The sequence below is a fragment of the Epinephelus lanceolatus genome, chromosome 9 (assembly GCF_041903045.1).
Source record: "Epinephelus lanceolatus isolate andai-2023 chromosome 9, ASM4190304v1, whole genome shotgun sequence".
In the NCBI taxonomy this organism is placed as follows: domain Eukaryota; kingdom Metazoa; phylum Chordata; class Actinopteri; order Perciformes; family Serranidae; genus Epinephelus; species Epinephelus lanceolatus.
The window spans coordinates 44,309,987-44,324,146 of NC_135742.1; the positions used below are offsets into that span (position 1 = coordinate 44,309,987).

The following is a 14,160-nucleotide window of genomic DNA, read 5'->3' on the forward strand; positions in this document are numbered from 1 at the left end:
CAGTCGAGATTTTACGACACCAGGCTGTGGGTGTCATACCGCTTCGACCAAAGGGGGGCACTATAATCAACGAAAATGTAAAATTCCGCACAGCTGCTTTAATCAGAAAGCGGTCAGTACACAGGATATCAAAAAGCAAGGCAACAGTGTCCAAATCGGCAGGCAAAATACTAAGTCAACAAGCAAAAAGCAGGTCTGGGGAACTAAAGGGCTAAGTACTCTCACAAGGGAACAAAAGGCTGGAACGCTCACAAGGAACGAGACGAACTGGCACAGAAGGAAGGGAACACTGAGACTATATACTCTGGGGGAGGGAGACAGTGAGACACAGGTGCAACACATTAGGTCAGGGCAGGTAATCACACAAGAGGGAGACACACGAGGGACCTGAAACAAGACGAGAGGTGAGTATCAACATAAAACAGGAAGTACAAGACAAAGAACACTGGGAGAAACAAAAAGGTAACTCAACTTTCCAGTCAGGGCATGACAGCCGACTGACATCTACGGTAGATATGATACTGACTTTGGATAAATACCCCGTAAAACCTCATTTCAGAAAATCCAAACTGTCTCTTTTACCCTTCCACTGTCACTTTAACACAAACAGATACAAAACAGCTTCACTTGTTCTGAGCTGAAGATGGGTGAGAAGCACTGATGTTGTGATATTCACAACAGGAGGCCACAGTAAATCCTTTGGGCAAACAGCTCATCATATCACTATGATCAGGATGACATTTGGTGGATTTGTGGTAAACATAAGCATGGGGTGGAGCAGCACAGTCGTTTATAGTAAGCTAATGAGATCCATGTGTATTTGAAGTCTTTTGTCTGTTTAATTCAGGCTTCAACTTGTTAAAACCACCAGCAACTGCAGATGATGTCTGCTGTCAGATGGCAGGAAGGAATCTGCTCTTCGCTGTGCGACACGCTTAACATATTTTCACTCGCACTCTCTGTTTACATGTTTTCTTTGGCAAAGTGTATGTCTGCTGCTCTTTGATTGCCTTTTTAATTGCTTATGGTTATAAGACACTTACCTGTGCAGTGCACCTGGTTATTATCTCTGGATTCACTTGGTTATATGAGCAAACATTGAACAAAGAAATACCAAGGAACTGGAAAAACACCTACTTTTTATCACATGCTTGATTACCTTCCATAAAAGGAGAATATTTTATCTGCAGCCTGATATGCCTTAATATAGCCTAGTATCTGGGTAATTATTGATTAGGGAGACAATAATGAGGAAAAAAATCAATCTACAGAACAATCACTGCATTTAAATCTGCATGTTATGTGAGTGGAAATTCCTGCAAACAATATGAGTCTTTTTTTTTTTTTTTTTTCAAAAAGGATAAGTTGCATTGTAAAAAAAATACAGGCAAGGACTGGGTATCTGTCTCCTCCTACAGACAGACGAGTTGGGAGAGGTCCGGCTTAGGTCTATAAATACTGACTTCAAGACAGCAAAAGGAACTGCATCTCTATGGGACATCCCTTCATACCAGAACTAGGTAAGTGCTGGAGATCACTGCAGTAATAGGATATTTGTATTAGGTGTTTGTTACAGTGACTGGATAGAATTACTCTTTTTATCACCACCGCACTATGTCTGAGCACCTGGATAATAATTTCTTTAAATCATCTGTAACTGAATTTTTAATCATTTATTGGATTTTTTATGTTATGTGTTTTTATGGATCATTTTTAACATTGTTGTTATTTCATTTCAGCTTTCATAACCACAGACACAATGGCAGGTTAGTGCATTTTTGCTCAGAAATTATTTCCCACAACAAGAAAATACAAGGCATTATCATTTAGGAGATATTAAATATCTCAGGGCAGGATTTGCCTTGTAAACATGCACAGTGTTTGAAATGCCAGCCTCAGTGATTGCACAATACGTTTCCTCTCAGTGCTAAAAGCTCATCGGTCAATAATGCCTTTATATCTACAGACACAAGCTTTCAGAAGGAGTTCCTGGAAACCCACAACACCTACAGGGCGAAGCATAATACGCCACCGTTGAGGTTCAGCAGCGAGCTGAATTCTTCAGCTCAGAAATGGGCTGATCACCTGCTGGCAATTGGCTCCCTTCAGCACAGTGGCAGTATGGAGTATGGAGAGAACATCTACCTTAAGAGGGGCACAGCAACCATGACAGGTGGATTATGCACCAAACCCATTTCTTCTTTTTTTGCATCCTTTCATTATGTTATTCTTTTTTATTCAACATTAGCCTCACTATTCAAATATCATTTCTTTATTTTAGGTGATTGATTTATTTGTTCATCTGCTGAGGTTTTTTTTTTAAAGATTTGTTTATTCAAAAAAAAAAAAAAAGTTCTGTACAGCATTGCTCATAGTAGAGTACAATACAAGAGTGTAACTTTTAAAAGAACAAATACCACTACTCTCCACTTACAAAGACAAAGCAGAAATATAGCTGCAAGCTGCGATTCTGGGATTCAAGTCAGCATGGGCCTTTGAGTCTTGAAAGCTGAGTAGGATTAAGCCCTTTGACAGTTTACAACACTTGCATTGAAGACCACCAGGTATTGTGATTACAGGACAGATGCTTATTCATTTACGTACAAATTTGTGCTGGGCCATGCTTTTCTTTTCTGTCGCTTCCCATTGGTTAATTGCAGAAACATTCTGGGGACATGGTTCAATAAAGTAGTTAAAAACATCCCCTGTGTTCAGTGATATTTGCACGGGCTGTCATTGATTTATGGCTAAATTTTACGAAAGGCCAATGCACTTCTTTGGAACTGGTGGTGTCCCCTATTGAGTAATTTTAAAATAATTTACACATGTGGTTCAACATTATTATTTAACATATCCTGCAAGTTTTGTGATGAGTGGACAAACAATTTATGATTTATAGTCTGATTTGTGTTATGCCATGTCCATTTTGTTATATTATTGTTATTGTTATTATTATTATTTTATTTTATTTTTTTGCACTTGCACTTTGCACGTGACTCCTAATGGTCGATTTTAATGACACTTTCAAGGTATGCAGCCAGTACTTATCTAAACATGTCTTGCAAATTGATGATTGGCTCAACAGTTATGGAGTTAGGTCCATTCATTTGCCCCCCCTCGTGGCCCAATTGTTGAAAAACGCTTGCTAAAGTGCCCGTTTGGGAGCCAAAATGCACGCTAAAGTGCCCTTTTTTTTCTTTTCGCCACTGCCCTTCAAAAAGTCTGTGCACGCCACTGTCACTAGATAATGGTTCATGCCAAGATCAAATAAAAATATTAATTCTGGGAATGTATTCATATGATTTTCAACAAAAGCATCTGGAATGGATGACATGAATGATTTGAATTCAATTGAACTTTATTAGCTTCTCTTTTAAACACTATAAAATGTTGTTTGCAAGTACAGCATAATCCAATTATCTATCACATTTGCAACTGTAAAGCTCTGTGCATTTCCATTGTGCCTTCTTGCATGAGCACTTTGTACCACAACCACTTATGCTTTTACAACCACACTTCACCAGCTCACTGCATGCTTTTGAAGCCATTGGCAGAAGGGTAAGGGTTAGGGCTAGGGCCAGTACTCGAGTTGAGGGGGGATGAGGGGGGATAGCATCCCCCTTGAAATAAAAACGGTCAAAATCATCCCCCTTCTAAAACTGCCATCCCCCCTTTCCATCCCTTGTGTCATTTTTTTTGAATGAATGTGGTATAACTGCTATTTCAATATTTAGTTTTACCTTTGGTTTCATGCATATCGAGTAAAATACTGTGGGCGAGGGCACACATGCAAAGATATGTTTATATCATATCTCAGCGAGCTGCGCCGTGGATGTTATGCCTGTGCTCTATAGAGAGCGCCCGAACAATGCATAGTGCATCCAAATTCACACTTGTTCTTCTCTATGGATTTTCTCTGCAACCGTGCGTCATAGCGAGAAGCCATCACGTGAAACAGCGGAACCGCAGCTTTCCAACAAGACTAAGCACTTGTCGGTGGTCCAATGTTTTCACAGCAAAAAAATGATAAAATTACACTAAAATGATGTATAACAGAGCTTTCATACAGCTTTGCACACACATTACTCTTGGATGGATTACTCGCGAATGCAGGGTCGCACAGAAATGCCACACATATCACATGAAAGCGCAGGACTAGAGCTTTCCAGGGATACCACACACATCATTGTACTGTCATCCCATCACGCTATAAATACAGATCAAATGTCTACAAAATAAAAACCTAACAAATTTCTTTACAATCCATTATACAGATCTTGTTATCAGTCACTTCATATAGTGAGGAATAATATTATTACTATGTAAATATTGCATGTTTCTTTCAGATAAAACACATTTTTGACTTGTGAATGAGTCAATGGAATTTCTTGCAATAATGAAAAAATACTGGCTATCATGTCCACCTGGCACAAACCACATGTTTTGGACAGCTGTGAAGTGACAGAATGTCCCACCATCATGGTTCTTCAGATATGGCAGAATATGTCAACTTCCAACTTGCTATGGTGAGATACATGTAAAAATGTAATAATTTAGGATACAATTTAGGAGGATAACTATGGCCAGCAAGCAAGGGCAAGAAATGTTGAGAACAAAAAGCATTACTATGAAAATCTCTGGAAACTTTTATGAGACAGGGGAGAGTGGGGTAGGCAGCCATAGAATTGGTTCTATGTATTTTGTATTATTTGTATTTTTAATATATTTTTATATTTTAAGTTTCAATTTGCACTCCATGCCCTGAAGTTGGGAATTTTAACCTACAATATTTGTATTTGTAACAATAAAGATCAAAATTTTTCCCAATTTCTTTTTCATTTTTTTTCATGAAGGGGTTCTTGTTTAATTTATATGATTTAATTAATCACAATTAAAAAATAACCCTTAGATACCAGTTTGATCATATACCACTAACTGCTTTTTTGAAAAATACACTATAATTCAATATTCTAAAAGCAAAATTGACTTTGATTATTATTAGTATGATCGGTTGACCCAAGTAGAAGAAGAAGAAGAAATGATTTTGACTTGTCCTGTGCATTTGACCCTAACTATGTAAGAGCAGTGGTGCTATGGCAGACCCTCTGCGCTGTCTTCAGCACAAATTATGTCCCCATGTGAAAAAGTCCACCATCAAGCCTGATTTTTTTTTTTTTTTTTACAACTTGAGTACTGGTTAGGGCTAATCCTAACCCGCTGAAACTAGCTAGCTAGGTAGCCTAGTTATTAACCTGTACTTGCTAGCTACTTGCTAGCTACTTACAGCAATGTCATCATCCAAAAATAGCATTCTTCTGATAGAAATGTTTTTGGGATTTTCTTTTTTGTTTTGTTTTTAACCTAAAAACACTTGCTGGTAAATTTCTCTGGGAGTTTGTGTCAATAACTGAACATCTAACTGTCTAACTGAGCATGTACAGAGTGACTGGCATCACTCTAGCTTACTTCATCAAATGCATATTGTTGTCTCAAACGATGTTTGGGTAGGAGTAATTCCTGGACTCAAAATATTTCTTGGAGTTGCTCTTTGGTTAGGGATACATATAGACATCACAAAGAAGTTTCAAAGCAATCTCTTTAAAAAGTCAAATACCTTTATAATGGCATGGTCATATTAGACATAGAAACAATCTCCAGCGCATTTCAGCACCAGTCTTTCGTGAAGGAACAAACCAAATTATTTAATATTGGCACAAACAATCATCTAGTGATATTCCTAATAGCTTCAATGCATTCCTTGACCCAGAAAATGTGTATTTTGACACCAAGATTGACCTTCTAAGTAGACTGGAAGCTGAGATATTGGCACTTATAGATTTTACATGGCGGCCATCTTGGAAATCCAAAATGGCTGCCTTCCACCATTGTGATGAAGCGGCTCCCCTTCTAAATTGAAAGCTATGGTGATGGAGAACACATAAAAAAAATTTGGTGCTTTTGTCCGGCGCGTCCCCATTATTTTGCTAAGCCGCCTGACTATACCTTAATGGTTCTTGCATGTTTTTCATGGAACACATTGAGCTGCACTTGTGTGCCACATTTCAAATCAATGGGACTTACAGTGTGAGGGGCATGACCTTTCAAATATTTAATGAGCCCCCAATTATATAGCGCCCTCATCAGGCTAACTGGCATCATATTTGTTGAGCAGTATTTGCACACTCACAACTTCCAACCACTGGTGAAAATTATAGGTAACTATACAATGTACCTTCTCACAGGAATTTGCAAAAACATTTCTCGAGGAAAAAATGAAGTCAAAGCAAAAACAACAGATTTCAGTCCTTCAGGCTTGAACCCTGAATTATTAAGCAAAAGAAAAAAAAAAAACAATTCAAGGTTTTACTGCTACAGCCTTACTTGTTCTGGTATATATGTTAGATTCTTTAAGACATTCCTGACTCAGTTCTTTGAAATGAATTGTACTTCCTCTAGTGTAACACTATCATTTACCAATTACCACCCACCTGTAATTTTAATTTAAAGTTTCACAGGCTTGCTTTAAAGAAGTCATTTTGTCATTTCTGTAATTTTTTAAAAATGAGAATCCCTTCTTTGTCATCGCAGTTTGCTTGTTAGCTAAACTGTCCTTCTCTGACTCCAGCTGCCAATTCAAATGTTCATATTATGTTCTTTTTTTTCTGTCTCTTGTTCAGTTTTAGGGAGAGAGGCTGTGGATTCTTGGTACAATGAGATCAAGAATTACAACTGGAGCAGGCCTGGATACATGAGCAATATTGGTAAAATTAAACCCACCGGATGGATTCCTCAAGCAAAGCCATAAATAGAGATAGACAGATATGTATCTGTGTCGGGATCAACATTTCTGGGCGTCACACGGAGGCACCAATTATGTTGGGAACAACAACTTTTGGTGTCATACGGAGGCACCATTTATGTTGGGAACAACAATATTAGGCCTCACCAAGGTGCACCATTAATATTGTAAGTTATTCTGGTGGTACTATAAAAGAGGGGATACTATGTGTTGTGATCTAGGCACCAGTGCTATGTTTTACACGGCGGCATCATTGGTTGGGATTAAAGCCTTAACACGGACCTGACCTTGTTATAGATCTCCAATTAAAGCATCAAATTGGCTATCAGAAATAATGAATCATTATTAATAACAATTAGTAATTATGTTAAATAATGTGACTTAATTTACATAAAATCACCTCGTGGGGCACCATTCCCGGAAAGGGAAAATGATAGCCAGTAAAAGATATCTGTCTCAAAAGTTCACTAAACTATCAAATTGGAATTTTGATTAATAATTAAATTAATAACAATAACCAAATTTAATTAAAGCCTGAAGGATTTCGGAGTTCTTGACGCAGCAGAGGTTGACTATTCATTCATTCTTGTGCAACATTTTATATTTATTCATGAAGTAAATAAAGCAAAACCAAAACACACAAATTCTAACTTACAAACTATATACAAGCTTGGTGTGTGTATATGTGTGTGTGTATATGCATGTGTGTGTGTGTGTGTGTGAGTGTGTGTGTGTGAGAGAGAGAGAGAGAGAGAGAGAGAGAGAGGCAGGTGTGGTGATCAAAAGGGCCGTTTGGCCTACAAAACAAAATGGCTGACAACAGAGAACTACAAGATGGCCAAATCAAAGCTGGCTTCAGATCGGGGGAGGTTTTTGTCTAACCGTGTGGTCAGGACAAAGACAAAGGAAGAGAAGCGGGAACTTTGAGTTGCCTCTTTGGGTGTAGCTCTGTTGAAAGCCTATTGTAAATGAGTTTATGAGAATGTGATATGTGTTGCAAACGGTCTGGATCAATGCAGAGGATGTTTAGTTGCATGCAAGATGTTGTCTGTGAACAGCATTAGCAATCTACACACTTAGCTTTGACAAAGCCAGCTAACCAATGACCTAACTGCAAACAATCACAATTTACTCAAGAAACAGCATTAAATTACATACAAGTTTAACAGTCTTGCTTAGCCTGTAAAGCTGTGATTAAGCTATGCCCAGTTGTTACGTTATCGATCCTTGAACGGATGGAAGAAAGAGTCACTTTGTGGTGTGCTGCTTTTGTTAGCCAGCAGAAGAAGGCTGGAAAGAGCTGTGGTTCCAGAAGCAGTCTTTGTTGTGTCCTTGTTCCAAAGGTGCAAATCTGAGGAAGCTGGTCACTTGGGGTCCTTGCAGAGTTAGACACTGGGGTGCTAACTCAACTTGGTTCTCCTTGTCGCTGGAAAGTCAGCCACAAACCTTGTGCTTGCACCGCTAACTTCTTTGGATCAGGTTAAGAGAGTCTGTGATTGCCCCACCTTTGATGGTTCAGGGCAAGGAGCAAGGGTCTGAGCTTGTTGGAAGCCCAAGAGAAAAAGGAGGCTTGTCTGGGCACCTCTGGGCTGGTCCACAGCTCAGGGCAAAGAGGTGTGGGCTGCTCGGCAGGTCAACGAGCAAGAGAGCATCTGGGCTGGTCCCAGCCCAGCAGAAAAGAAGAAGAGTCTGAGAGGATGCAGAACTTATCTTAAGGCCCGTTTCCACTGAAGAAGTTCCTGGTACTATTTGGGGGGCAGGAACTACTACAGGAACGTCCTCTCGCTCGGCCCTCTCAACCGCTGTGTCTCCATTGAGAGAGCGGAGTATGAGGAAGGTTCCTGTAAAGTTACGGGCTCTGGATGTGACGTAATCGTTGCGCGACCATTTTGGCCGGGGCGACGTAGGGACACCGTTAGCCAGTAGCGGTGTCTGTAATAACTCACTAAATGGCTTGTGAAGAAAATATTTTTTCCAGCGGATTTCTTAGTTACAACATGATTGAGCTAACTGGAGTAGTTTCATGTCGTATCCGACAACGGGAGGCTTTTAACAGATGACGTCCTGATGTTAGCTTTGCTGCTGCTATTAGCTGATGCTTTCTAGACATCGTGACTTCCCATAACTGAATAAATACCGCACATATCAACACAAAACTGCTTTGCTAGCTCAATCATGTTGTAACTAAGATATCCGCTGGAAAAACTCTTTTTTTCACGGGCCATTTAGTGAGTTTTTTTTAGATGGCGGCGGAAGCTATATGAACGAGCTAACCCTCGTCTGCTGAGTTTTAAAAATGCCGGCTATTTTGTTGCTTTCTGTTGTCGTCACATTCCTCCTTGAGTATATCCAATCAGCACCAAGTAATCCCCAAGCCCCAGCCAGGAGTCTTTTGGGGCCGTTCTGAGTACCTACCTCGAGGCAGGGACTTATTTAGCCCCTGTAAAAGTTCCGGAACTCTGTCCTTCGGGGGTGGTTCCTGCGGTGGAGACACGCACCAACAGCCCCGGCCCCGTAAAATTACCCCGAAGTTCCTGCGGTGGAAACGGGCCTTTAGAGTTTGTTACAGTGAAATCACAGAGGGGCATGTCACTGTAACAGTACTGTCCAATCAAGTTTGACGACTGGTTTCACTGGGAGGTGTGAGGTGATCTCCTGTGGAGATGAGTGTCAAATAGTTGTCTTTGTTTGAAGAACAAAGAGCATGCAGACAAGGAGAGCCCTCACATGTCCAGTTTAGATTTTAACAAATGACAAATCATCTGTGGTCCTATGAATCCCAACATCTGTATCCCTAAAATATCTATCATTTGAAGATTAAGCCATAAGAATAAGAAGATACTAATAAAAAAAGTACTACTTTGTTATGGTGCTCTGTAATTATTAGATACATTGGGGAAAAGAATCTAGGCTAACATCAACCTTATGTACTTGTTTGAATGTAGTCGCAGGATGTATTTTACATGTAGGCTAATAGAGTGGCTAAAGGATGGCATTTTTATGTAGGCTGACACTTAAGTTAGCGTCACACTTGTTCCCTTGTCAAAAAAGCCTATGGGATTTTTCTACTGGATTTTGCATTATTGCAGAAAATAAGCTCTGTGGAGAACAAACGTTTATGATACTTATACATTTTGGTCGGCAAGGTAATCTTCATAAATGAACATCACGTTTATGACTTTTGGAGACTAAATTCAATCACCTGACGTAAAAACTAGGCTATAAACTAACTACACCATGGTCTCATGACTTAACGTCGCCACCACAGTACATGTACAAAGACGTGTTAGGCATCATTACGTCATGTAGTCTTATTTAGCCACTAGTTAGCAACCACTTTTTTTGGAAACATAAAAGCTTTGAAATTGACAAATGGGTACTGACATATTTTATGTGGTAGAACAAAACATAGACATCTCCTAAGCTTTTGTTAACCACAGACGTTATTACAGCCATCTTACTAAAAACCCATGCAAAAAACCCACTGAGTGTGTTTCAGGACTCATTTCTGGGGGACTCTATGCTGTGTTAACACTACAAGCTACAATGCAACAGCAAGACCAGCTAAACTATCGCCTCGTCACTGTTGGACTCAAGCGCTCGTTAATGCTGTTAAGTAGTCACAGGCTTGTGTGTCTGCCTCTTGCAACAAAGCACCTCGACTGAACTTCATCTAAAGTTTGTATTTGGTCAAAAATATATCTGTGGGTTTCATCAATTTCTGAGCCCCACTTTAGTATCAGATTTTGCCACCCGATTGCATTGCATGTGCAGCGCCATGCACAGAAAGTTAGCACAGTGTAAGGTAACTACACGAAATAACACAGAACAACATCTAAAACCATACCACATCATTGGATGACATTTCATGTCCATCCTCAATGACAAATGTCAGGGGTCAGTTTGTAGCTTCATGTCACCAGCTTCCATTGAAAATGACTTGTAGCCTGTAGCAACACAGCATAAATATAAAGTATTATGCATATTATACAACATTGGAAGATGGCGTTTCTTTTGCAAGTTACATATAGTGTCATACTTTGACCTTACTACACCACTGTGTGTCCTCCTGCAGGTCATTTTACTCAGGTAGTGTGGAAAGAGAGCACTGAACTGGGCGTTGGTATGGCCACTGATGGCAAAACTGTCTTTGTGGTTGGGCAGTACCGGCCAACTGGCAACATGATGGGGGCGGAACACTTTGCTGAAAACGTCCTCCCACTAGGTAATATATTACCAAAATTTTGCATATTTTATTATTGGAGTAGGAGATGAAGCACATTACCTTGCAAGGCAGCAGAAGTCAGCTTTTCAAATTTGTAGATCCAGAGAAGTATCTGTTTAACCTTTAAATATTTCACTGCATCTTGTAAATGCAACATGATTACGCCTTGAAGACATGGTTTTATCCAAATTAAGATTACATCACACCAAAGACCAGTGGTGGAAAGTAACCGTAAGTACAATTACACAAGTACCTGAAGGGACAGTCTGCATAATACATACAGTAAATGTCAGCCAGCATGCCCTCAGTTCGGAGGAGCAGGCTGGAGTCTGACAAGTAAGCTAAGCAATGTACTGCTGTGGAGGGGTGAGCAACAAAATGTATTTTAGCCACCTAAAAAAAAGTCTAAGTATGCTATAATGACAGTATTTTCACAGCTTTACCTTTCCATCAGACAGACTGCCCCGACGGAGAAGCCATAGTTCATTAGTTCCCCATCTATGCTCTTGACAAAGCCACCAGACTCCAATTTAAGCTTGCTGAACACAGTAGAAGCCCCAGCAGCTCCCGTGTTCAGCAGTGTTATATCACTGTTTTTCTCATTGGAGTCTGGTTTTGAAGAGAGTGATGTAACGGCTTCATTTTTCTGTTGGAAATCACTGTCTGCCATTAGGGTAAAGCAGTGTGAAAATACTCTCAATATAGTGTACACTTAAAATGATCTTGATATTTTTAGGTTGGACTTTTTTAGGTGGCTAAAATATGTTTTGTTGCTGACCCCTCAGCTGCAGTACATTGGTTAGCTTCAATGTCAGACTCCAGCCCGCTTCTCTAAACTGGGGGCGTCCCAACTGACATCTACTGTATGTAATATCCCAGCTGGTTGTGAGCAGCTTTGCATGTGATTTCGGCATCAGACACCAATGCCAAAATCCACCTTTTGCAGCGGTATGGTACGGCAGTTTGTAATGCGGACAGACGGAATCTTTTACAGTGTTATGATTTGCTGCTGGTCAGCTGGACAGCACTTGTCACAGCTGTATGATACACCACTGGATGGCATCAGGTTGAAACGCTGCCGGTAATGACATAATATAAGGAGCTGGAAAGTGCCTATAGGGAGGGGTGGTTGATGGGTCCAACAAACCCTAGACTTTCACCCGAGAGCTCGTGTTCACTTCCTGTTTGAATGTAGAGCCAAACCGTTTTTTTTCCAAACCTAACCACAGGCTTGTGTTGCACAATAAAGTAAACATAGGTACAAGGTGTTTTCAATCAATGAATCAATCAATTTTATTTATGAATCCCAATACCACAAATCACAATTTGCCTCAGAGGGCTTTACAGCATACGACATCCCTCTGTTATAGGACCTTCGCAGCAGATAAGGAAAAACTCCCCAAAAAAACCTTTAACGGGGAAAAAATGGTAGAAACTCAGGAAGAGGAGGGATCCCTCTTCCAGGATGGACAGACATGCAATAGATGTCATACAGAACAGATCAACATGATAAATTAACAGCTATCCGTATGACACAGTGAGACAGAAAGAGAGACAGAGACAGGGAGAGATGCAGGACAGACGGAAATGACAGTAGCTTAAAACAACATTAACTAAAGTAATAATATAATTCTAATTAGACATATTGTGGTACAATATGTTGAAAGTATATATTAATATCTGATAGTATACATATGTGACAATAATCATATGTGTATAATAACAGTAGAAGTATGACTAATGATAACAGCAGCAGCAGGAGGCATCTGGCAGGACCACGGCAGCAGCACAACCACACAAGTCACACTATCCAGGCACCGCTGCAATAAGTTAAAAAAAGTTAACACCTGAGACAGTGGAGCACAAAGGCTCCGGAGAAGAAGCCGAGTTAGTGACATGCAGTAGAGCTGAGATGTCAACGGCACTGACCAAGCAACAATATGTGACAAGTTGGGATGAGAACAGATTGAATAAGTAACCTATGAAACCCCACTTCAAAAAATCTGAACCATCCTTTTAAGGGGGAAAACATGAGTACCTTTTTTAAATAACCCTGATGCTGCAACCGTAAGCTAAATATCCTCTGCTCACTCTGTGGAAAGCAGATGCTTCAGTCTCAATCATCAAGGACAGATGTTTCATCTCATGCTGCCACTTCTGAGTCAGCTAGATGAATTTGACTCATTCTCATCTGGTGCAGATTTTAAGAATACTTACGTATTTCCTGCAGCAGTGTCTTCTCATGCTTTAGCATCATCAGTTGAACACTTGCATGTCTCACCAGTATTTATTGTCACTTTCCAGCATAAAGGCTGTGCATTTTACAGCTGGCAGAGGAGGGTGGAGCAGAAAATACGTCCAGTGAGGGAGATGAAGTGAGTCTGAGGAAAACTTGCACATCGTTGTAGAGGACCTTGACCATCTCTGCAACCCCCAACACACTGTTGTTGAATTTTCCATGTTGTCAATAAGTAAAAAACATCAAATAAAACATGCTGTTGTATAAGACTGTCTTGATTTAAAATACTTGTGATTGTACTGAGGTTCAGTAAATCAATGTAGAATTGGTGTTTTCAGTTTTTATGCAGTATATGTCAGAAAATTTCACCCATGGCATAAATGCAGTCCGAGCTGATATAAATTACTATCCACCAATCATCACTGAGTATAATCAGTGTATTCAATTATCTTATGAGCCTTACTCCTGATATTCCAATATACTGAAGCATGTAATGTTGGATACAATAAATAGTAGGTAGTCTAAATCATTACAAGGTGTTCATGAAGCTCTGCTTTTAACCTGTTGAACCCTAAAGTCCCCCAGTTGGGTAACGTCTAGAGCTGCTAATAAAGGCCTGGTGTGTATCAATACACTGATCAGAAGAATATAGTGATGTTGCCCATCAAATTTAACAGCAGAACCTCAGCTACAAGGCTGTAAAAAAAACTTTTTACATGCTGAAAACTTTTTAATATCAACTAAATAAACAACAACAACTAACTCCAGCAACTCCAAACAGCACCGATATCTCGACCCACTCGGTATATTTCGGGCTCTAACTCAACTACATGTTATTCAAAACACACACCATTCATCTCAAATGAAAGCTGAGACTCCACTCTTTCCACATGTATA

General features: G+C 39.9%; 1 protein-coding gene across 1 annotated transcript; it reads left to right on the forward strand.

The window, feature by feature from the left end:
* The first annotated feature begins 335 nt into the window (after positions 1-335).
* LOC117253220 (Golgi-associated plant pathogenesis-related protein 1-like) lies at positions 336-13,509 on the forward strand. Its single transcript, XM_033620614.2, has 7 exons — positions 336-404; positions 1,419-1,520; positions 1,740-1,766; positions 1,967-2,173; positions 6,678-6,761; positions 10,875-11,024; positions 13,329-13,509. The coding sequence occupies exons 2-7, from the start codon at positions 1,493-1,495 to the stop codon at positions 13,331-13,333; spliced, it is 501 nt and encodes a 166-aa protein (XP_033476505.1). The 5' UTR covers positions 336-404; positions 1,419-1,492; the 3' UTR covers positions 13,334-13,509.
* The last annotated feature ends 651 nt before the right edge of the window (positions 13,510-14,160 follow it).

Excerpts from the sequence above, each read along its gene's own strand:
- LOC117253220 (XM_033620614.2), top strand. The coding sequence starts at position 1,493 with ATGGGACATCCCTTCATACCAGAACTAG. Across the intron at positions 1,521-1,739 it reads TCCCTTCATACCAGAACTAG|CTTTCATAACCACAGACACA; the intron begins GTAAGTGCTGGA and ends ATTTCATTTCAG. Across the intron at positions 2,174-6,677 it reads GGGCACAGCAACCATGACAG|TTTTAGGGAGAGAGGCTGTG; the intron begins GTGGATTATGCA and ends TCTCTTGTTCAG.